Source organism: Festucalex cinctus, chromosome 8 (genome assembly GCF_051991245.1).
Source record: "Festucalex cinctus isolate MCC-2025b chromosome 8, RoL_Fcin_1.0, whole genome shotgun sequence".
NCBI classification, from domain to species: Eukaryota; Metazoa; Chordata; class Actinopteri; order Syngnathiformes; family Syngnathidae; genus Festucalex; species Festucalex cinctus.
The window spans coordinates 26292067-26316718 of record NC_135418.1 but is presented as its reverse complement, the minus strand read 5'-3'; the positions used below and the strand labels follow the sequence as shown (position 1 = coordinate 26316718).

The 24652-nt window shown below is 39.9% G+C and overlaps 4 protein-coding genes across 19 annotated transcripts in view; 2 read left to right on the top strand and 2 right to left on the bottom strand.

Moving 5' to 3' along the window:
- LOC144024572 (synaptotagmin-2-like) overlaps window positions 1-24652 on the top strand; it is a 400108-nt gene that overhangs the window by 24047 nt on the left and 351409 nt on the right. The window lies entirely within an intron of this gene.
- LOC144024577 (protein phosphatase 1 regulatory subunit 12B-like) lies at window positions 370-6639 on the bottom strand. 2 transcript variants are annotated; one of them, XM_077531021.1, is made up of 7 exons: window positions 6391-6639; window positions 4049-4065; window positions 3820-3958; window positions 3561-3662; window positions 3425-3478; window positions 2614-2664; window positions 370-1303 (listed from the first exon to the last, which is right to left on the bottom strand). In XM_077531021.1, exons 1-7 carry the CDS (start codon window positions 6493-6495, stop codon window positions 1217-1219), a joined length of 555 nt encoding a protein of 184 aa, XP_077387147.1. In that variant the 5' UTR covers window positions 6496-6639; the 3' UTR covers window positions 370-1216. The 2 variants fall into 2 exon arrangements, with proteins under 2 accessions (XP_077387147.1, XP_077387148.1); XM_077531022.1 differs by having other exon boundaries at window positions 3425-3475.
- The window catches only part of LOC144023447 (uncharacterized), a 250689-nt gene continuing 233079 nt past the window's right edge, over window positions 7043-24652 (top strand). For 7 of the 9 annotated variants that reach the window (XR_013284551.1, XR_013284550.1, XM_077528920.1 and 4 more), the window contains exon 1: window positions 7211-7460. Coding sequence is in view for 2 of the 9 variants with exons in the window: in XM_077528922.1 (XP_077385048.1) it covers window positions 7415-7460 (46 nt within the window). In the remaining 7 variants the exon portion in view is untranslated. Of the gene's footprint in view, window positions 7191-7210; window positions 7461-24652 lie in introns of those variants that run through there. The other 2 variants (XM_077528923.1, XM_077528919.1) reach the window with 1 other exon arrangement.
- Window positions 7699-19254, bottom strand: LOC144024476 (immunoglobulin-like and fibronectin type III domain-containing protein 1). 5 transcript variants are annotated; one of them, XM_077530794.1, is made up of 22 exons: window positions 19165-19254; window positions 16982-17104; window positions 16746-16885; window positions 16540-16639; window positions 15990-16035; window positions 15724-15919; window positions 15541-15654; window positions 15297-15459; window positions 14923-15195; window positions 13441-13737; window positions 13215-13336; window positions 12982-13123; window positions 12211-12504; window positions 11842-12141; window positions 11597-11773; window positions 11413-11541; window positions 11009-11317; window positions 10423-10508; window positions 10155-10347; window positions 9774-10070; window positions 8505-8831; window positions 7699-7746 (listed from the first exon to the last, which is right to left on the bottom strand). In XM_077530794.1, exons 2-22 carry the CDS (start codon window positions 16995-16997, stop codon window positions 7733-7735), a joined length of 3735 nt encoding a protein of 1244 aa, XP_077386920.1. In that variant the 5' UTR covers window positions 16998-17104; window positions 19165-19254; the 3' UTR covers window positions 7699-7732. The 5 variants fall into 5 exon arrangements, with proteins under 5 accessions (XP_077386920.1, XP_077386919.1, XP_077386918.1 ...); XM_077530793.1 differs by lacking the exon at window positions 19165-19254 and adding an exon at window positions 17389-17545; XM_077530792.1 differs by lacking the exon at window positions 19165-19254 and adding an exon at window positions 17279-17375.

The window sequence follows — 24652 nt, the reverse complement described above, 5'->3', positions numbered from 1 at the left end:
TTTGATCGAAATGCAGCCACACAACCCATTTTGTTACATTTGTCTTTTAGGCCTATGCTTAAAAATGATTGAATACAATGGAAGTGATCACAAACAGCAAATATTCAGGGAAAACATGCCCTCACAAAAACATGTATATATATACCCATAGTGCGATTTTTGTTTTGGCTTGTTCCTTTGACATTTTATGGTAACCTTAGAGTCAAAAAATTAAACTACTGCAAAAGAAAATGTCATAAATTACCGTTTTGACTTAACATATGTATCAAATTACATTAAATTTCCCTGGCGATGCTAACAAAATAGCATGTAGCTAACTCATAATACTAGTATGAAGATGACCAAAGAAATGTAGCAATTCTGTCCATCCTGTCAAAAGTCTTCGAAGGGTGAGTAGTTACTTTAATTTAGTTCTGTTTTCCACGTTTTACAGTTAATTAATGGTGCTGTTGTCATTTAAACTATTATTTCTATATTTATGAATAATTTTGATTAATAATTTTTTAATTAATGTGAGGCACTTTGCGTTTTGAGTACTGTTGAATTTATGATGGTAGCAGTAGGATTCATTGACTTAATTGAACAATGAGCAGGACAGTGCATGAGTTATATTTTTATTTGTTTTATTATTCAACTACTCAAGTAAATAAAAATAAGCAATACTGTAACTTGAATTTTACAGTCGGGCGGATGTATGGAATGGATGATGCTTTCCCATTTTTGGTCACTGGGTGGCGCCATGAGCCCATACATAAGGTAATAACTGTGCACTCACATTGGTCTTTACTGCAGTAAGAAGAAGAATGCACACACGTAAAATACTAAACGTAACTACATAATACGTGTGCAGTAAGTCGACTTGTGCTGGGCATGAGAAACAATGTCCTTTTTTTGCCACTTTTTATGTGTTTTATTGGGTTTAAATTGTAGATATGGAGGGGAATTGCGGCATCACATCGAGATAACGCATGAAAGCCATATTTATTGCAAATGGACTATGCGGTAGGCCACAGTTTCCATGGTGATGAACTGGGCTATAAGGTTTGGAATTTCATTTGAGTTTGTTTTTGAAATGATGAATAATGCCGCGTGGATCGTGTCTTTGCATGCAAATCGGGGTTTATCCAACTGAATCAGAGGGATCACCTGTCATTTCATGAGATAAAATAGGTAGCACAGATCACGTAATCCTTCCTTCCCGTCATCTCGAATGAAATCACTTGGATAATTTGGTGATGACGCGGATCAATGCTCCATTTTCATCCTTCAGTCTTTGGTTTTCTGTGTGAAGTTCTGCTTTGACCTGAGCATGAAAGAATGTAGGGGGGGGAAAAAATGTGTGAAACAAGATATAAAGATTCATTTGACAAATTATTGGAGACACAAAAGGTAGCTGACATGACTAATAAACAAAAGCGTTCACATTAGAGGCTAAGCTAGATAAATGGATCATCATCATTCTGACCCATGTGTAATTTATCCTTTCTGAATAGTTACCATCTCTGTATTGTTTTGTTTATAAATAAGGCGGGCAGGAAGGGCTGATAGATGTCAAATTGTAGCGACTTTGAACCGTTATGATGAAAATATGGAGGCCCACCACAGGCGAGTAGATGCAATGTTTGAAACGTGTCTTTCAGAGTAAATACTTTACAGATTTCAGCAAGCTGCATCAGATAAAGATACAAGATAAAGTTTCAACATCTTGGGTTGAGCTCCTCTTTAAAGGGATACTTCACTTATTTACCCCATTATAGCAATAAAAAGTGAATATTTTGTCTATAATTAATTTGATATTTTCATTGTTTTTTACGTACAATTAGTACCTTTAAAAACACATTTTGCAACTTGCTGTCGACTGAAAATGACATCACAAGGGCTCAGGTAACCAATCACAGCTCGTCATGTGACATGCACAAGCTGAGCTGTGATTGGTTACCTGAGCCCATGTGACGTCATTTTCAGTCAACAGCAAGTTGCAAAATGTGTTTTTAAAGGTAATAATTGTGTATGAAAAATAATAAAAATATCGGCTTTATTATAGGCAAAATATTAATGTTTGACTGCCAAAAATGGGTAAATAAGTAAAGTGTCCTTTAAATGACAGGTTTTTCATTGTATAATGTACGTTACTTCCAGTCTTCTTTTTCACATTCAGTATTATGAGGATGTACATGTAATAACTCAGTGGCTATTTTACAGCGCAGATATTTAACACTATACTTCCCATTGTTCCTATTTCAGTTCTGTGGAAAAAAAAATGTAGTCATCGACTCATGACGACACAGAATTCCTCGAAACCCCCACTGTGCCTCTCTGTTTTGCGGGCCTATTTTCAGACCAGCGCTGCCATATTTGAATTGAGGTCCGATTCACGGAAGAACACAGAAGTTTTTTGTTCGCCGGGATCCCGAGGGCTTTTGCGTCACAGAACCGCGAAGCGCACAATGGTGACGAGCCGTGTCAGACGAACCGCCACATGGTTGATGACAATAACGAGGTCAGTGACTCCCCCCATGCCAGAGATCATCAAGGGACTCACAGGAAGTTATACAATGACTTCATTTGTCCCAACATGATCGATATTATTTAAAGGGATAATATGATATGTACCTTCACTTGTTCTTCCATGTCAGATATCTTCTTCCTGAGACTCCGACTGTCCTATGAGCAAATACGAACACTTGAAAACTGCAGTATTCATTCATATCGCACAGTGGTGAATGGAGAAATTCCTTTGAGAATCCTTGAAATGAACATCATAGTTTGACGCCATGCTCAGTCCACATAAGAACGTGCGGTTAAAAAAACAAAACAAAAACAAACGTTGCAGTTTAGTGTAGCCCAGCTGTGTAGTTTCCCTGCTTCTTACTGAGCCTCATGGACAAATTCCCTCGTAGGACATCATCAAATTCATCCAATATCAATAAATCAATCAAACTTTATTTATATAGCACCTTTCATACATTCAAATGCAAATCAAAGTGCTGAAAAATTAAAACATCCATAGTACAATAAAAAGAAAAAGCCACCCCCCCACCACCATTATCATACCCACAGACACACACGCAAACCACACAACATGGAGGGGCACAGAAGAACCCTGTGAGGAAAGGCACCCAGGAGGAGTTCATCCACACTGAGAGGCAATATGGCTGCTTCAAAGCATTTGGCCAAATTCCTGTTCAATTTCTGGTACAAGGTGATTTGAGACTTTTTGTGCATCCTGCTATGATAGCCACGCCCATCTAATTTAGCGTTGTTCAGTAGAACTTGTTGCAGAGGCTGAAATTGTTACTTTTTAGTTTGGAAGGTCATTTTAGCGACCCTTCAAATAAAATCTCAAAGTGATTCATTTGTATTAAGGACAACAATTCCAAGACAGACTTCACGATTTCTGTAGCGTTTCGATAAGGTTTGGTACCTTTTTCTCTGTTTCAAGCATGTTGGAACCTAGTTCACTCTTTCTCTCCTTCTGCTGCAAACAACAAAAAAAAAATTATTGCTGTATTTGCATGCCGTTTACAATATGGTCTGTTCGAGGAATTGGTGGTGGTTACCTGAGCTCTCTGCAGCTGCTCCTGGATCACAACCAGTTCCTGTTTACTGGTTTCCAGTCTAGACTTGAGCCTCTGATTAGTAGCCAGTGCTTTTTCATACATCTGCAAAATGAGAATTGTTGATTTGACAGGGGAAAAAAAAATAAAAATCAAAGAACTGCTAAATTTTCGCTCACATTGAAAAACAGAAATAGCCCATTTCCCCCACATCAACAACTCCGACAGTCAAATAAAAAAAAAAAAAAAAAGTGTCACATGCCTTTTTGTAATCATTATGTGCTATCTCCTCCTCAGCCTTTTTTCTTGCCGACAATCTGTTCTCCCGCCGCGAGAAGTATGACTCGGCGTGGTTTTTCGTCATGTCGTTGGAGGCGTCCGATACGCCGGACGAGTTCAGTCTGAAAAATAGAGAGAGACTTTCCATTGGGACAACTGCAACTTGGCAGGTTTGACTTGATTTTGCGTGAGTTACAACCAAGAAATCCTACCTAGATAGTCGCTCATGCTGAAAAAACAGGAGAAATTGTTAAATATTTGCTCGTATTATCTTTTCATATCATGATTTACATCGGGGGTGGTAGCAGGATTAAAGGGTTCAGACAATAATATCCAAGTGTGATATCCATCTTGATTTTAATTATTATTTTTTTTAATCAATACCAGTATGAGAATTCCTCTGTTTCCGTTTTGCAGCAATTAGCATTAGAAGAGAGCTAAGTTTCATCAGTTTTCACAAATCTATTTAAAATTGTAAGTAATTTAGCTTTTTTTTCTAGATGGCCCTGGTTGATATCCTTTGCTCTGCTGCCACCTGCTGGCCGTTTGTGTAATAACTACCATTTCTGCAACCGTTCTTTGTAGTTGAGAGGCTGCATCAAAGCCTTCTGTATGCTCTAGCATTAAAAAAAAAACAAAAAACAAAAAAAACACGTATAAATACGTCTTTGGGACACTTAAAACATAAAAAAAACATATTTACACGTTATTGGGAGCAAATGAAAATAAAGTTAAAGTAAACAACCCCCCCCAAAAAATGGCCTTAGCTGCAATAGCTTCAGTTGGATTTATTACAACAGCCTCCTGAAGTAAGAACTTTCTGTAGTGTGCGGATGACGTACAATACCAAAAAGGCCTTCTGTACAAGGGCCATCAAATGTTAGTATCAAATGCTTCACGAGACCCTAAACTTCAGCACGGACATTTTTTTTTTCCATAAAAGAGTCCATAAAGTGCAATAAAAGCTGTAAGATTAAATAAGCTAAACAGCAAACAGTGTGACATCTTAACAACCATCCTGCACTTAAGGGTCGTTTATTCAATGTCACAGACATCTGAAATTGGGACGGTTAAAATTATGCTGCATGAAGGCCATATATGACCAAGGAGCCCTTTGTGCCATTTGGAAGCCTAATATGCAGAGGTTGTTAGTAGTCCCTTCGAAAGCATCAAAAATAGACTTCATCCTGGTTCCTTGGTGTCACTAGGTCAAGAACTCTGTTGATTTTGAATGAAATCCAACACAAGATGGCCGCCAGTACAGCCTAGAGGGCCTAATACCATTTCAAACATGTACATACACACTATTAGAACTCCGAACCTGGCATTGTGTTTCACAGTAGTCCCCAGAAAGCTCTTCAAATCCATCCCGAGAGATTTCGAATGAAACCCAAAATAAGATGCAAACTTCACACAGGAAGGACGTCAGAACTGTGAGTCACATATTTATTTTCATTTGATTGTATTGTATACAAGCAGGCTGGATGAAAAAAAAATGTGTATCCACTTTTGAGAGTCCATTTAAGGGAGACAAAAAAAAAGTGGGTCAAACAGCCAGCTCGTCGGTTCAGAACAAAACAGCTCATAAAGATACAAACCAGGTCGCGTAAACACTCGTAGATCTTCCCTGAGACGTTTACGCGACGAGTGGAGCGTCAGTAGACGGCAGACGCACTCGGCGGAGCCTCTGGTTTAAATTAAAGGGATATCAGACATAAACAGACTGATTGAGAAGAATCTGCATGATGTGATCCGTTCTCGCTGCGTCCGTCCCATTGGGACAGCTTGACTCCTGACCGCTTATTCCCCAGCGGAAAATGTGAGTTTCCCGCAGGACGAGCGGGAGAGATAAACATCCATAAATACTACGACCGAGTTCCCACAAGTGGATCCAAGCGCTTTTCAGCTGCCCCCCCCCATTTTCTTTTACTTAGTCTTTCTATTCACATTTCCACATTCTCCCAGGTCAACACAACATTTGTAGGTGTTCAAACATCCTGAATACGTGGTGTTATAAAATGTGACAATTATGTAAATTAATAACTGTTTTGGAACAAGGGCTTCTTTCCTTTTAAAATTGTGATTTCAACCAATCAAATCATTAGGTGTGCCTTGGGAAATTATCAATGCAAAAAAAAAAGTTAAAAAAAAAACTATTTATGTCAGCGACGTATAGTGACCGGCAGAACAATTAAATGCTCTTCCACTAGATGGCATAAGGTGCAATTACCTGTAGTCTTTATATCACCTGTTGCAATTTATAGACAAAATATTGTCTTTGTGTTAAACTATACCGGCCCACATTTCACAGTGAGAAAGTGAATTGAGACGAGAACATCGTTTCAAGTTATATACTTTTTGGATATTTTTCCAATGCAAAACTAAAACATGTGCCTTGTTTTAATATAGGCTAGTAAACAAAGCAGCTGTGTTAAGTCCATGTTGGCAACATGGTAAATAGAGGTAATTCATTTAATACAATTCACACAGGATGCAAAGAAAATTATTGAATTAATTCCTGAATTCGTAGGAAAAAATGAACCCAGCAGCTCACCCTCAGGCTCTCGTTGGCCGAAGACGACGACGATGAAGATGAAGAGTCAGAAGTTGACTTCCTGACGCGCGGATGATCTCTGCTATGAGACAGTTGGGACGACATGGCTCTGGGTTCCTATAGCATCTGCATGCAGCTCTTCCAAGTTTCAATAAAAATACACCCAGACGAGGACAAAGGGAAAACACTTCATTTAACCAGGAGTTAAATGTTGATGGTGAGTTGGTCCATTAGATGCTTAAGTGATGGTGACATATTGAAACTGAAGAGCAGCAGAGGGGGCTTCTTTGGTGGGACAGTGGAGTGGGCGGGCCCGTGTACTGTGCAGTGTGCATCTGACAGGTCTGAAATGTTGCTCACAAGGGTTTATTCAGTGTGGATTATACTGCACTGTCTTCAATAGGTTTAACAGACTTTGGTTTTATTAATGACTGCATGAATTTTAGCATGATAATCAGGATATGGCTATTGCCAACAAGGTACCATTAGAGTCTGTTAAGATTTAGATTTAGAATAAATGAGTAGGATACAATTTCCGGTAAATCAAATTTCCCTAATAAGCTCTTATTGTGAAAATCGTACATGTCGGCCACTTTCACGGCATGTCTTAGCTGCCCGAGGATTTCAAAACAAAGCGATAACTATCATTTACCCGGTGGTTAAGGAAGTGAGCAGAAGCCACCTAAACAAATTCGGCTCGCATTACAATTTCAGTTTTCCTCACGTTTCTAATTGCATAACTGAGAAGCCCGCAAGCCGATCTAACATCCCTTTTATTTTGAAAGGAGTTCAAGCAGCAGGTAAATACCAATTTCCTTTAATCGCCACTGCCACGTCTCACTCAATTTGATTTTTTGTACCTGTAAGTTTACTCTGTATAGTGTTTGTTTTACGTGGTTAGATTGCAGGATGTTTGCCAACTAGCATAACCGGAACGATGCAGAAGTGACAACCAAATTGTCTTGCTGGAGTTGTTGACGTTTTTAAACTTGCTGTGGAAGAAGAAGATCCTCACCGACACCACATGTGTTTCTTTGGTGGACCCCTTCACTCCCTCATCTTTTTCCAAGGTACGTTCATCCATTGGTGTTTGTTTTATTTAAGGTATTTTGTATTTATATCAATCACGCTATTGCAGTTGAATGTTTATTTAGCTGCATTGTTGCTGCACAGAACTCGGTCATATATCAAAGAACCCCGTTTCTAATGGGCAAAAACTGTTTAATAAAATGTTCAAACATGACACTTGGTGTATCACAGCCATAGAAATAAGTAGCTAGGTCACTGTCGTAGCTGCAAATGAACAACAATGGTACTGTTTTTCTTCTGGTGTTTCTGTCGTTCATGTTCGTTGCTCTGTAAACAAGCACAGAAGAAAGCAGTTTTAATTACGTTCCACACCCACTTAAACAATTTTTTTAAACTGACTGTAAAATGATTTGAAAAATACGTGGAAAATACTATGCAATACTGATAAGTGCCGTGTCTTATAAACACCCCTAGATGGCAGTATAGCCGTAGAAGTTAGGGAGTTAAAATGGCGGTTATGCTGAAATGTAAATAAAACATTCTTAATAAAGCATCCGCATAACTTTGTCCTTCCCACGAAGAACCTCTAGAAGTTTTATCTTCTCGTGAATCGTCAGGATCTTCATCTGGCACTTTGGCTCACTACCAGAAGAAGTTTTGGAAGGTGCAGAAGACTTGGGGAGCATTATAGGGCTAAAACTTGAATCAAAGTTTGAGATGTTACCAGCAGTCAATTAGAGCCCACGAGACTGCTTAAATGTTAATTATGTACTTATTGATATTTTGCTATGTTTTGCTTATTGTAAATATTAATGTGATATGTTTTCAATTTAGTGCAGCCGTGATACCCAAGCTGAATTCGTCCCGAGACCCAAATTATACTTGAATATCATAAATGGCGTTTTTTCTTAGTTATTGAAATGCATTGGAATAGAATTAATTCATGCTAGCACGGTCAAAAAAAAAACACAATTTTGTGTTTTAATAGAGGAAAATATGTGCTTTTATACAAATGAGTCAACCCTAATAAAAAAATAATCCAAAATAAATAAACTGTTTTTAGAAAGTGTAATTCCCGTATTTACCTCTGACGTTCAGCATCATGGAGCACTCAGCCGAGCCCAGATGGTTCTCCACAGCAACCTTGTATTCGCCGCCGTCGTTGGCACCCACCCTCAGGATGAGCAGGGAGCAGACGCCGCATACGTTGGTGATGTAGTAGTTGCTGTTGACGCTCAGGTCCACGTCGTTGTGGTACCAGGCCACGCGGGGCGCCGGTTCGCCCTTGACCGCGCAGCTCATGTGACACTCGTAGCCTTCTGGAGGCATGTGGCGCCTCAATGGGGTGATGAATGACGGCGCTGACGATAAATCCACGGGTTTTCTCCTTGGTACGTTCACCTTGAACCTTTCTGTGGCGCAAAGACAAACGTCACAGAAAGTTTTCATGCTGGTGAATTTGAGATCTCTCTTAATAGTTTGAAGGCCCTCTTGAGGTTGTGCAATTTAGAATTTATACTTTTGGGAAACTTGTCGCTTACATCGTGGGTGCTCAAACCGCCAACAAACTTCACTCTGCTCATTTGTACAGCTTTGTCTTTGGTAATAATATGTTACCATATATCGACGCCTACTGAAAATAATCAACTAAGTCATTTTTTTTTTAGATTTTTCAGGAAACACAAAAATTTACCATTTGCATCATGAAGAGCTGATTTAGGTAATTGGGGTGCGTGCGTGTGTGTGTGTGTGTGTGTGTGTGTGTGTGTGTGTGTGTGTGTATATGGTGCATATATTCATGTCTATATTCAGTCTATATTTCGATAGTTATAGTGAACGTCAAGGTTTACCTTTATGTACTAAATATATGAATTGAATCATGAATTAAAGAAAAAAAAAGGAAACGGCCAAGCCGTTACGTTTAATCATTATTTCTTATGCTGTGTGAAGCCGTATTTTTCAGGCTAGTTTGTGCCTTGAAAAGGTCATATGACAGGACAGCTGTAGCCAATAACTGTGTACACCTAAAAGTGAGAAAAAATAAATAAATAATTGTGTTCGACCAACTTCCCAGAATGGATTGTGTTTAGCCTAGAGGTTCCTCTGTTTTAGGAATATTATTAAACCTAAAATCCTTATTATGATCCATATTTTGAGGAATGATTTAATTTAAAAGTTTAATTAATGGTAAGACACACAAAAACAAAACAACTATCCAGACAAATGACCTGCTGACTAAGGAATGATCAAGCAATGTGATAGAAATGTTGACAAAGGTAAACTGTGTTGATTATATTTTGCGGTACTACAAAATGGATGGATGCAACGCATTTTGTATGATCGGCTGCGGTTACCTTTTTCTTTCTTGGTTTCAAACGTGGGTGACACAGATGGCGCCGAAAGGCCCATGTCGTTTTTAGCAAAAACCCTGAAGTGATATTGACGCCCGGGCACAATGTCCACAACAGTAAACTTGTTGTTGAAGAGGCTTTCTGCCACCGTCTTCCAAGTGGGCTTGGAGGAGTCCCGCTTGGATATGACGTAGTGCAGCCTGTCGTCCTTCGTTTCGTCTGGAGAGGGCGCCCAGGACAAAGTGACTGTTCCCGGTACATTCTGAGTCAGCTCCACAGGACCTGGAGGCTTGGGGTCATCTAGAATTTTGATGAAGTAGTAAATAAATACAGATTTATGATTTAAAAACCGTTAATTTGTTTGTCAGTAATGCTGACATTTACCTGTTACCCTAATTTCCACATTGAAGCTCTCTTGGCCGACGAGATTCTTGACAATAACGGTGTAGAGTCCCGAGTCGGATCGTTCAGATGTCGGGATCAACAGTTGAGAAGCTTTATCAGAATTGGTGACTGTTACATGCTTGGGGACTAAAGTACCGTCTTTCAACCATGAGACATCCGGAAAGGGTGACGCCTGTTAGACAAATATACTTATTTAAATCCACATGAGCTTAAAAATTCACCGTGACTCGGCGTTATTTTACGGTACCTCAAATGGGATGTTGAGACGAACGGTGTTTCCTGATCTCACGACTACGAAGCTCTTCATGTTGCATTCTTTGAACTTTGGACGTACTTTAGGGGTAAAAATAAAAGTACGGTTTCAAGTCTGTTCAAATGATATACTTGTGTTTCAGCTTCTAATATAAACTTGTTACACGAAAGACAGTTTTGCCTCTTTTTTTTTCAAACTGCATAATCCTTTGGACCTCGTTTCTGTTCCACTGCGCTGGGATTCATTCAACCACAGAGCAGAAGTACGACTTGTTTTGAATCCAGCAATCAAAACAAAACCACATGGGCCGTGTGTATCAATGTGTGAACATAACACACAGCTGGAACAAAATGAATTTTGGCTTTCCTACGAGTGTCATGCTGTCAAAATGCTACCCAAGGCCTGACTTGATGTTGTTGTCGACTCATAATCATACTGATAAATATTTCAAAACGCTCATAATATAGTATACCAGTCAGGAAAACCAGAATGAATAAATTCTGACAGGCTTGTTGTACTTATGACTCTCTCTTGACTCTCAGCAGAGAAAGCCAGTGTCACCCATCAAAGGTATTCTTACCAGGAGGGGGCATGGCAAAGATGTGATTGTCAAAGCCTCGTGGTTCCCCATCGCCTCCATAATTGGTAGCAACTACTCTCACCCAGTAGGCCGACATGGCCTTTAAGCCGCGCACAGTGTAGGTGGTGGGAGTAATTGGGACGGCATTGCATCGGGTCCATTCCGGGCTTGCGATGGGTCTGATCTCCACATGGTACCCGTGGGCTTCACCCTGTGACCCTTTCACTTCCTTGGGTTTCGTCCAAGCCAGCGACAAGGTTACGTAGTCGCTGGATGTTACTCGGAGGTTGGTGACTTTGCCGGGGGGTTCTTCAATGACAGCAATATACGATAAAAGAGACTTTTAAACATGCTGTTAGGATTCAAGCTTTTAAATCCGTGAGACAAAGATGGCACAGTCGTACTCATGGGATCTCTTGCAATTATGGTGTCACATGGATTACTTGTGTCCCCAGGACCCGATAGGTTGATGGCGGACACCCTGAATTCGTATTCTGCCCCCTCAAAGATGTCTTTCACGTCATACTTGGAATCTAGGAAAAATATTTTCATTATTGGCGTATTGTAGCCGTTAAATGAGTTTCGTACCCTTTATTGGTCCTCCTTGATTTACTAGGCTCCAGTAATTAGTGCCTTTCTTCCTTTTTTCCAAATTATAGCCCACTATTTTGGTCCCGCCGGTGTCGCATGGAGCACACCATGTCAGACTAATGCACTCTTTACAGACACGGGCCACTTTCGGTGGCAAAGGGGCTCCAGGATAACCTGTGACAAAAGCTTCCTTGAGTTTTAATTGGTCAGAGTGGCGGCCAAGGCCCATATTGAAGACTTACGTAACACTCCAGCTGGTATATCTTCTGTCTGCAGGTAGTCACTAACACCTTCTGAATTTTTGGCTCTGATCCGATAGCAGTATCTCCTTCCAGGTTCTACATCACAGTCTTTGTAAACGGTTGTGCTGCCACTGATCTCCCCGCGATTGGACCACTTGTTACGTCCAACCTGCTGCCGTTCTATGATGTAGTTTGTGACTGGACATCCGCCGTTATCCTTTGGCGGTCTCCATTTGAACACAACAGATGTCACAGCACTCTCCATAATGTCCACAGGTCCCTGTGGCGGCGTGGGTTTGTCTGTGGATGGGATCATTATTGTGCTAACACCAACCTGACTTTACAGTACGCTAGGTCCCTTTGACTCACCCAAGACTATAAGTCTGGAAATTGCTTCTGTTGTACCAAATTCGTTCCTGATTTTTATTTTGATCTCGCCGCTGTCTTTCCTTTGGCATTTTGCGAGTCGTAGTTTGCTCTGGGTGGCGGATTTTTCAACCCTCACATTGAGGGCAGGCAAAAGCACATCGTCATCCTTGCTCCATTGAACGTTCATCGGTTCTCCATCCGAGAATTGAAGCTTCCATTCTGCAGTCTCGCCTGCTTTTACAATCACTGGTTTTGTGAATTTTACAAGAGCGCTTGCGTCAATCTTTGGTGGATCTTTAGGGTGAAGTGGAAATATGTTGTTTTTAAATATCCAAAGCCAAGACCGTTATAAAAAAAGGATGTAGTTGTGTGTACTTTTAATTAGTGTTGTTCCGATACCAATACTGGTATCGGCAGAGGTGCCGATACTGCATTAAAACAGTGGTATCGGTATCGGTGACTCCTCACAAGTAAGACGCCGATACCATTAATTCCAACGCTAAAATAGGATTTTGTATGCAGCATCTTGTGTCTTGCTGGTGTGTATTCACTGATATGTAACATGTTCACTGCATGGCGATCTAAGATATCCTATTGGCCCTTGACTGCTCTGAACCAATAGCAGGACAGCTTTTTCATGTTGAGGAAAAAAAACAACTTAAGTATCGGTATGGTATCGGTATCGGCCGATACTGCAAAGCTGGGTATCGGTATCGGTATCGGGAGCAAAAAAAAAAACGGTATCGGAACAACACTACTTTTAATTCTAACCTTGAATATTCAACGCGGCTTCTGATTTACGTCCATCTGACTCAAAGCGATACACGGCTCCATCTTCTTTTTTACAGCAGTCAATTATCAATTTGTGATAGGCTCCATCTTTAATCATCCTGACGCCATCCTCATTGGTGAGCTGGTCACATGAAAATTAATTACTCTCAATCCTTACATGCAGCGGTAAAATGTATTTATTAACTTTAATGCTGCTGGAAGAAATTATTTACCAGTTTGCCGTTTTTGTACCACCTCCCCTCAGAGTTCTCAGTGCTTAATTTACAAATTAGCTCCGCCCGTCCACCGGTACTAGCTGTGGTATCTGACAACCCATTGACAAACTGAACACCATCTGAAAAAAAGTAAATACCAGGAGGAAGAAACTAAGAATACATTGGGGAAAATTTACTCCATTAATCAGCAGCCATTAGTCTTATATTGGCATAGAAAACATACCTTTTGCTGCATCAGACACAGCTGGGCCTGATCGCAATCGCCTTCTGCCAGCATCAACGTTCTCGGTTTCATCTTCTCCGCCTCCGAGGAGGTTGTTTTTGATCTCACCTTTTCCCTCACCATCAGTCTTTCCACTCGAATCGTCACCTACTCCAGTACCGATCTTCCCACTTGACTCTTTTTGTCCATTTGTGTCTTCTGCCTCCACTTGCAGTTTCTGCTTCAAAGCCAATTTAGCCAAGTCATCCTGATCCTCAGCTTTCTTGTGCTGAAGACCTTGACGGGCATTGGGATCAGCTAATTTAAAAATCAAACCAAAGATGTCATCATAAGTTTTCATTCAACATCATTTTATTAGAGTTGTCCCGATCTGTTCATTGGAAATCAGGACAGATCTATTTTTCAGCTGATCATTATAGGCTTTTTTTTTAATCAGCGCTGATTTCATGCTGTAAAATATGTACTTGTAGATGCAAAAATAACATCAGTGGAACAAATATGTTTCTGAGTGTAGACTGTATTGTTACTTTTGATGAGATGATATTTGTGTTTGTAGATGAATACTGTGCAGCTGCATGGGTTCGACATTATACTGTACATTTAAGACACGACTCTAAATAACGGTGTTACCTCCCTCGAACACGGTTCAGTTTTTGCGGTCTCGCCGTATCGCAGATTTTTTTCAAGTGCAATTTTGCATTCATTTATTTTTACAGTAATGTACACATTTTATAAAATTTATGAAGGTGTGAACATTGTGAATGTTTAAACGAGAGGAATGTGAGAAAATGTAAATACCTCAATGAGAAAAGTGTATAAACTGTGCATTGGGGGGTTTTAGAGCCTTAAAACATTTATAAATCAGAGAAAAAAAAAAAAAAGCCACTGGAAGCTTTATATCAAGATTATGTGATAAACAATGTCAATTTAAGACCATACATGGTCACTTTAGAGATTCAAATAGCATTTTTCGTCTATATTAATCCTACAACATTTTTATTTAACACGTTGACTAACAAGTAAAGAATGTAACAACGTACATTCTTCTACAATTACTTGAAAAAGGCGCTAAAGTTACACTGAGCTCGATCAAAGCATGATTTCCGATTGGAGAAATTATTTTAATACAAACAGAGATCGATTCACATCTAAAAACATAACTGCAACATTTGTGATAAATCCTATTCAGATGTGACAGAAAAAAAAACCCATTTATAATAAATGTAAAACATAAAGCTAACTACTTGGTGGATTTCATTTATTGCGGGTAATTTTTTTGGAACCTAACCCCAGCGGAAAACTCATACTGTACTGTAAATGTATTGCTGTGGATGAAATATGTGCTTGTGCGTGTGTCATTGCCTAAAAATCGGACTCAGTATCGACCGATACTCAAAATCAAGTGACTCGACACGACACAGATGTGGCTCCAAAAAAAAAACATGACCAGGACAACCCTAATTTCTATGAAGCAAAGCCCACCTTCTACCATGAGAGATGCATTGCACGACGCAATGCCAGCAATAGCATAATATGATCCACTATCGGCCTCGTCACAGTTTTTAATCGTTAGCTGATGCGTCAGTTTGTCTTCCGAGACGTTTATGTCGTATTTGTCACCGTGTTCAAGTGACGCGTCTGGCGTTGACCACGTTATCCTGTGGAGGGGCGTTGACAAGACGCATTGAAAAGAGGCGTCTTTGTTTTCCAAGGCCTTTACGTTATCAATCTTGTCTGCAAACTCCACTGCAGGCACTATATAGGCAGAAGGAGCACATGGAGCGAAGAGGTGCATCACAATGTCGCACTGAGAAGCTTTTCTTTACCGATAAATCTGTACAATGGCAACTGCATACCTTGGAAGTCAGTAGTAAGAACATTTGTCTCCCCAACGTCAACCTGATACAAACCAGCGTCTTCTGGCTGGGGATCTTTGATGGTGAAAGAATATTTATTTCCACGTTTCTGCAGGCTGTACTTCGAGTTTGCATCGTTACCATATGGGACAATGGAACCGTCCTTGTTGAGCAAAGTGGTCAGGTATTAAGGAATAAATACTCTTTTATTCATTTGTGAATTTTAAATACAATCACAACTCACCTTGTACAGATGAATGGCGCTTTTAGGATCCAGTAAGGACATGTCGAGGCTGAATTCTGCCTTTCCGCTTGGTTTCACTTCAATTTGTTTCACGTTTCCGATATTTTCAACAACCTTGAAAAAAAAAGAATGTTTTGAATTGGCGTGCAATCGACATTGACGGGCAATGCTCGAATACAATACCTTTGCCTGTTCGTCTGCCCTTTCCTTTTTCATCTGATTCAATTTTTTCAGCAACCAACGGAAATCTGTGACCCCAAAGTCCAAGCATATTCTTTGGTAGTCTTTCTTTGGTGCACTGAGGAGCACCTCCCAGAGTTTCGGATCAAGTTCTCCCTCTTTCTTTGGCGGCAGTTGTTTTTTCTTGGTGACGACGACGCTAAACAAAAAAGAATTGGGTTAACATATAGGTCACGGTCAAGTGCTTATGAGTAATGTTTCACACCTACGTTTTCTTGAGCATCGCTCTGAAATCCTGCGGCGCTTGGTCCTTTGCTGAAAGAAAACCACTGATAAGTACCAAAAGGAAAGCCACCTTGAGCATATTTGTGGTCATGTAAATCTTAAATCGGAGTATTGACCTGCGTCGCTTAACTTGAATATACACAGAGTCAGCAAATTTGGTGTGGCCCAGTGGTGGGCCACATAAGGCACTTGCACTTGGCCCACATACCACGATGAATTACGGTCCTTTGGTGGCCCACATCCGGCATCCACCATGTGGGCCACATGTGGGCCTTATGTGGCCCACATGGTGGATGCCGAATGTGGCCCAGCATAGGGCCAGCTGTGGTTATACAATTTGGGCTAAGATGTGGGCCACATAAGGCCCACATGTGGCCCACATGGTTGATGCCGGATGTGGGCCACCAAAGGACTGTAATTCATCGTGGTATGTGGGCCAAGTGCAAGTGCGTGCGCCGCACCAAATTTGGTAACTGGGCACAAAAATCTTGACAATCGCTGAATCGTCAATACTGCAGGACGTCTTTGTCTCACCTTTAATAATATTGAGGGTGGCGGAGCAAACAGCTGTTCCATATTCATTGGCGGCAAAGCATTTGTACGTGTCGGCAAGGTCGACTTTTGCTTCCGGTATCTGCACGCAGAGCGCATCATTAGTGTAGATTGTGTGTAATTATGTGCCTATTAAATACAAAGCCATATTTTGTGTGGGTTGCGGGGTCTGCGCTTTCAAATATCACCTCAAGGACGTGTTCTTTGGCTTTTTCATCATATCTAATAGTGTACTTCTCTGTGTCATTGACGTCCCCCTTGTTCCGTCCCCATGTGACACTCGGTGTCGGCTCGCCACTGACGATTGCTTTGAAAAAAGCTCTTCTCCCTGAGGGAGGGATAAATAAATACAACCCCGGACTGTGATGTACCTCTAAAAAAGGCTGACTGTGCTCTTATTTGTCATTTTCACTTGTATTTTTACCTTCATGCACAGTCATGGCTATCGGCTTCCTGGTGAAGTCAGGTGTTGCTTTTCCTCCCGGAACTTGCTGGACGACTTGAGTAATGACGACGCCGTGAACCCTGGACCTCCTCGTGATGGCCACTAACAGGCAAAGAAGATTACTCTGCAGTTTAATGTAGGCAGGTTGATGACGTTATGACACAGTAATATAGCTATTGTAGCTTATGAAAAACCAAAGTACAGTCAGTGTCGTCGGTTTAGATGAAAACCAAAGTATAGAGTCTTTGTTTTTACAACAACCCTGCAAGTTATTACCCGTTTAGTATTTCAGCAAAACTGTTAGAAAGGTTCCAAATATTAAAAGCTGTCATTGTTGTGTTTGTCTGTTTTCCGTGTTAAGAGTGGAGTGACGTCATTATATTTACCCCTCGTGACGCGCGCAAAGAGAATACTCCATATTGAATCAGACCTACACACTCCAAAATCTAGCTTCTCCAACAAAAAACAATAAATTAGTCTATAAAGTAATGTAATTGATCAGTTAAACCAAATACAAATATCCCAACTCCTTGTCTATTTCAATCATAGTCAATCGTATATTTTCAACGTCCGGCCATTTCAACACTGATGGCAGTTATATTGGAATTACACAAGATGGCGCCATTTCCTTTCTATTCTTTTAAACAATGCCAGCGCTGCTGTATTAACCAACCATTTTGTCCAAAAGGCAGGACACGTTCAATACATTTATATAATTCAGTAAGGCGGCGGCCAAATGAATGATTTTTTTTTCTATGTTTTATATTATACTACTTCAAGCTTTATAAAATTTATGAGCAAGTAGGACATATATTTATGATTTTTTTTAGATAGGAATGAAAAAACAAAGTGACATTTTCGCTCTCGGAAGTTTATATCTTGCAGTTGGCACCAAACGACTGAGAGGCGTTGAAGTTAAACGGGGATGTGAGACAGATTCCATCCATTTCACTATTTTATGAGTTATATTGAGATGACTCAACAGGAGCTTCATGCAGCAGGTGTTGAAACAAACACCATCTGTTGCTATATGAGTGAAGAAGGCATCATACTTAATGGTGGCTCATAGCCGCTTCATTCACTGGGATTTGAACTTTGCCAATAGGCAATGTAAAATGTTTTTTTTTTTTTTTTTATTAGTAAATATAATATGTAAAAATAAATAATTTGCTTTCCAGTGCTTGTAGCCTAATTGGTGTATGTAGTTAGATGTGTAACACAGTTTTGATGTTTCAGGCTTGTTGCTTTTTGTAACCATAGAACCGCTTACTAAATTTATAAACTATTTTCCCAGAAGTAATTATGTAAAGGAAATTAATCACCTTAGTCAACGCTCACCATAAAAATATTGCGTTTGTGGAATAAGAATTACGTAACAGTCTAATCTCCCGTTTTCAACCATCTCAGAAGGCAGCCATTTTCAGAGGTGGGCAGTCCGTCGGGCCTGATGGACTGTTCGTCAGTCTACTGCCCTCTGCTGGTGACTGAAATTGTAATCAAAATGCCTTGGGGCTCACATTGCATGCGTTATGGCTCACCCTGTTTCTGGGTTTTGTCACATGACGTTCGTAATGCAATTCCAAGGACATTTTGATGTCAGTGGGATTAATCTTCTTGTTTCTTATTCCACGAATACAATATTATGCAAAATAGCATGCTTAGACTAGTGGGTTAATAAAACATATTGCAAATTGCAAGGACTTTTTTAAAAAGGACTCAACTTGACAAGATTATTTCCTATTGTAACTTGGAACTTTGAAATTTGAAGGCTAAGACTTGAGACTCATTTATAACTTGCCCTTGTGTACCTTAAACTAAGAGAACTGGACCGAATGTATATTCGTTTGTCCGAGTACTACAAGTGTGAACACAGCCTTACTGTCTGCTCTACTTTTACGAAGTCGCCACGTCGGCTTGTCACCCAGAGAAGGCAGGTGCTAATGCTAATAACGACATTATCACCGGGCGTCTTTGTGGACAATGCAGAGTGACAGAAGAAAAAGGTTTCCTCCATTCACTCGCGCCAAATGAGCGAAATTGCTTTGACAATGCGAAGACGCAGCTCCAAAGTGAACTTCAAAGCGAAAGCGCAGCCTCCCGCTCTCTCTGAAGTCACACATTAGCGCGCACATCCCAAGGTTGTCTTATTATTTTACCATTACCATTGAGAGTTTCTGCGAGATTACACGTTCATCATCATATTTTTCGGCAGCGGCTCGCCTCCCGTCGGAGGGCACGCGTGTTGAATATTCATCAAACCCAGTGCGTCATCTCTCCAGGGGTTGCTCGCTGCTGTGTGCACTTGTATCGTTCGAATGCAGGCAGGACTAGCGGTAAGCGTGTTCCTCGAGCGCTGATTCACACTAATCCAAAGTCTGCCAGGACGGCGGCCGCTCGTTTAGTTCTGCATACGAAATGCTATTCTTTTGATTTGGACTTCCAGCGGGCTCGGGGAGCCATGAGAATTGGTTGGCTGTATCAAGCTGATATCCACGTCATGCTGAGACACTAATGCGGGCATCTGGAGTCAATTTTTCTGTCTGCAGGTTGACTTGTCAGTGAAATGCAGTCTAATTTTCTTCCTTTCGGATAAGACACGGAACAGAATAGAATTGGAGAGTAAGAAGAATGGGGCACGTACGGCATTATGGTGTGATTTTTAATGAGGTCCCAATGAAATACTGTGTTAACTCATTTGCTCCCAATAACGTGTAAATACGTTTTTTTTTATGCAAGTGTCCTAAAGACGTATTTATACGTTTTATTTTTATTTATTTATTTTTATGCTAGAGCATACAGAAGGCTTTGATGCAGCCTCTCAGCTGCAAAGAACGGTTGCAGAAATGGTAGTTATTACACAAATGGCCAGCAGGTGGCAGTAGAACAAATGAGATCAACCAGGGCCATCTAGAAAAAAAAGCTAAATTACTTGGAATTTTAAATAGATTTGTGACAACTGATGAAACTTTTATGATACTTTTTTTTTTTTTCCTGATGAAAGAAGAGACTTTAATCTTTCTTTTGGTGGGTTCCATGCTTTTACAGCAATAGAACACAATATTCTGTAGGCCTTGCAAAATCAGTCAAAATCCAGTAAATCGGCCGGGAGCGAACGGAATTGCTTCTGTGAAAATGGCTGGGAGTGAATGAGTTAATTGATCATAAATAAATCCCATTATTTCAAACGCTGTATTCTGATGAAAATTGCATTTGTGGAAAAACAGTCCAACAGGATCGTCCACCCGTTTTTTATCTGCCATTTTTTTTTTCCTGTACTGGCAGTGCTATTAAACGGATACTTCACATATTTAGCCCATTATAGCAATAAAAAGTTAATATTTTGTCTATAATTAATTTGATACTTTGATTATTTTTCACGGACAATTAGTACCTTTCATAACACATTTTGCAACTTGCTGTTGACAGAAAATGACATCACAAGGGCTCAGGTAACCAATCGCAGATCACCTGTTTTCTAGGTTTGGTCATGTGACATTCACAAGCTGAGCTGTGATTGGTTACCTGAGCCCTTGTGATGTCATTTTCAGTCGACAGCAAGTTGCAAAATGTGTTTTTAAAGGTACTAATTGTACATGAAAAATAATAAAAATAATATCAAATTTATAATAGGTAAAATATTAATGTTTGACTGCCAAAAATGGCTAAATAAGTAAAGCATCCCTTTAACTGAAATTGACGACAAAGTGTCCATTGCGCTCGCCTTGCGAACGTCACATGAAGAAAAGAAACCCAGAAAATAGGTAAGCTGTGGCAACCACAGCCTTAAAAGATGGTTTGGGTAGTTAATGAAGGTTTTTTTTTATGGCAGGTGAATAGGAAAAACTGTGTTTAAATTAGAACCAGCATCTCTGATTGGGTAATGTTCAACTTTCCATTACAACACAATACTGCACTCGAAAAATGTAGCCACAACATTTTACCTTTTGGTGGCTCCTTTGGTTTGAAACTCATTGCTTCAGTGTACCTGTGAAAAAAGGAAAACCAACCTTCATATGTGCATAACATTTTTTTATTTATTTGTCGTTTTATTTACAGTGCGCCTGGTAATAAAACTGAAAATAAATCACCTTAAGAAAGGAATCCCCAAACACTGTCAACAAGCCATAAAAACCCCCAAACCTAATTTTAGAAATGTTCACTGTACAGGAATATGTACACTCATACCTGTGACATGACTAAACGTGAACGTTGTGTAACCACAGGGGTGCTAAAAACAGGGTCATCGGCCACAGAAGCGCATGAGACCGGGCCTTTGGAGGTTGTGCCAATCTTTGTGTATCACATGTGGCAAACTATGAACTATGAGGGAGGGGGAATGCCTGGACTCGCCAGGATGCCGTAAACGTGGAATGCGAGACCCCTGCTGACCAGACCACCGAGATCTCTTGGAGTCAAGCGGTTCATCCTTGGGAGGGGTGAAGCAAACATAGGCCGAGGGCTGTATATCTTCATTAAACGGCTATGTCAGTGCACATTTATTTTATGTCACCATTTTCATATTCACGTCTTTCGGACCACATAGTTGTTGGCCACCAGCAGCAGAAAAAAGACGATTCACTACACAATGTTTTATATAAAGTAAGATAAATTGAATCCCTGTGACTGTATCACTGTGTCTGGAAATGACTAATGTCGAAACTCCCAGCGCACCAAAAGTGGTACAATTTGAAGTAAAAGCAACATTTTCAGAGGAAGACAGAATCCCTCAGTAGACAAACTTGTTCATCTCGCCGCAAAGGTTGAACACGTTCTCACTTTTAATCGAGAATTGTTTTTCCGTTGAGTTTCTTTTATTTTCGAAAGTTTCTGATGTTTATTTTCTAAATTTTCAACAAACAGGAAGAATCCAGTTGCCTTGATTTAAACTTTCTAGATTACTGGATGAGATTGGGAGTTCGTACCAACATGTGAGATCTCAGCACTACCAATAAGAACGCGAGTATTGCTCTGCAAACTTCATCTCCACATTGTTTGGTTAGACTTCCTCAGAGAGTAATTTGTTTTATTTTACTTGTTTAATTCTCATCTCTTTGTACTAATATGACTAAATTAAAACTACAGTAATTGAAACATTGTATGTGCACTTTAGTGTCACGCAATATTAAACTTTCACTGTACTTTTATTTATTTGGTACTTGTGTTGAGTGCCGGTGATGGATACTTAATTGTGGAGTTATTTTAGTAACCAAAGCCCAAAGTGTTTTTTTTCTTTCTTTTTTTTTTCTTGATAAAAATGTAATTAACGCTGTGTTGTTACTATTGCCCGGTGGCATTTTTCATTTTAATTTAAGAGACCTTAACAGGGAGTAGTTAATGAAAAATGTATACAATCATAAATTAATTTTTTGAGCAGTTTTGCCTAACTTAGGAATTCTAAATCATCTTTCAGATTATTTAGGTCTCCTGGATGTTTTTAAGTGAATTAAAGTAAAGTGAAGATTCTCACATAATGTCTACAATCAATCCAAATTGATAATCATCTCCTTCTCACTCATTTCTTAATCACTAAAAAAACCCACAGTCATCACAAATATCTGTGCAGTATTATTGGAGGATCTCCAGTGTCCGATGTCTAATATTTAGAAGCAAAGTCATCATATTTGCATTTGACATGTTTTGTTTACTTAGTCTGCATTAACTTGCCATCCGAAAGCTGTTTCAAAAACCTGTTTCAAAAGAAGTCGTCTAAAAAAAAATAAAAATAAAAAATCTAAATTCATTGTTCAAAATATTCTTTAGCCCAACATTCTCAAAATATAATAAACAGAATGAGAATTCAACATGACTTACTTTCAACGCTCGGTTGTCTTTGTTGAGCGGTCCGTTAACCAGGTCTGTTTTCTTGACTTTATCTAACATGGAGGTCGATGGCACCCCTTTTTGTTGGGCAATAAAAGGCTGAAACCCCTTTTACGTATCCTCATGAAAACGATAGCCTCGCCGTTGGACTGGAAACATAATCGTGACTTAATCTGCTATTGGCTACATTCGATGAACAATATACGCCATTAATGTAGACAAAATGAAACCTCTGATGACAGGACGTTTTTACAATTTGGCCAACAGATTGATGGAAGATTTGGAAGTCATTCATGCATTTGAACAGCATATTTCTCTGATGCCAATGAGCTACTTTCGCCCCTTTACTGTAAGTCTCCACAAAGAGTTGATCCCGAGTGTCCCCCGCTGGCAGCCTTACGGCGTCTTTTGTAATGTGATCTTAATGGCTGATGATAAACATTAACATGAGCCGTTTAGTCACACTCAAAAGTGTCGATGAAAAATCTCACAGCATCCGCTTTCTGTCAGGCAGGTCAGGCGGCGTTATAAAAAGATGACGACTCATGGGGTGCGAGCGTGTTGAGCACGACTGGTGGTGGTTCATATTGTCTCGGGTCAAGCTCACCCAGATTGCTTGAATGGTCATCTAAGATATCATAAGGTGGCTAAAATAAAAGCTCTGACTGCAGCAATCTCTCTATGAACAGAAAAATCAAAAACAAAAAAACATTTAGACTTAAAGGTTTACAAAAAAAGTAGTCAGGGTCTGTAACCAAAGAGGGTCTAATGGTCATTTTATTTGCGGTGTTAAATATGGAAAGGCAATGAAAAATGTCGGACATTTCTTAAGCCTTATAAATGCCCCTTGATCTATAAAGGTGTCATGTGCCCATGCATTTTAACTAGGGATGGGCAAGTACCGATACCAGGTTTCGGTATCGGGCCGATACCAGCCTTTTTTTCAAGTACTCGAGTACTCGTGACGCAGACGAGTACAAGCGACCGATGGCAGAGGGGGAAGACGTTAAGTGAGTCCTCCTTGCCTGTAAGTGGCGCTAGCTTGCAGCAGTTTTTCACCAAAACTTGACCGGTTTGGAAATACTTCAAAATTGTGAATCTTAAACTAAAAGACCATTTTTGTGTTTTATTTTGAGCGTTAAGACTATTGAAGAGTGACTGAGCTGTTTTTTTTTTTTTTGTGTCAAAATTAAAGGAAATATATTTGTTTAAAAATATCTTTTAGTGATTTTTTTTATTTGTCAAAATGTACTACTGGTATCAGCAGTTGGTATCGGTGAGTACTGAGGGTCTGAGTATGGGTATCGGTATTGGTCTGAAAAAAACTGGTATCGAACATCCCTAATTTTAACAACATAAAAATATAACGTCATTTTGTAACCTCCTGTTGAAGTTTGTCAATGAAGAATATAGTGGAACGTCTTCATTTGAATGTCCCTTTAATGGTGAAATAGACGACATTTCTGGCGGGATGGGGGGCAGGGGAACCTTCAAAGTCTCATAATATTTGAATGAGGTTGAAGCAATGTCCCAACAGACCTCTGCATATTTCAGTAACAATATCTTGCGGGACTTGGGCAGAAATCACGAGATTTCCTTATTTTTAGACGTTAGCGAGCATGCAAAAGGGGTAGGCGATGCAACTTGTGTGTTTTTCTGCCAATTTGAAGCCATGCTCCATCCACATTAGGTGGCATAGGCATGACAAAACCCTTTCTATGAACACTTTTACTGCCACACATTATCAAAAAAACAACAACTTTGATATGACAAAGGCTTTGATTATTCACGAAAAGAGTTACAATGCTTCCATCTGCTGGCCATAGTTAG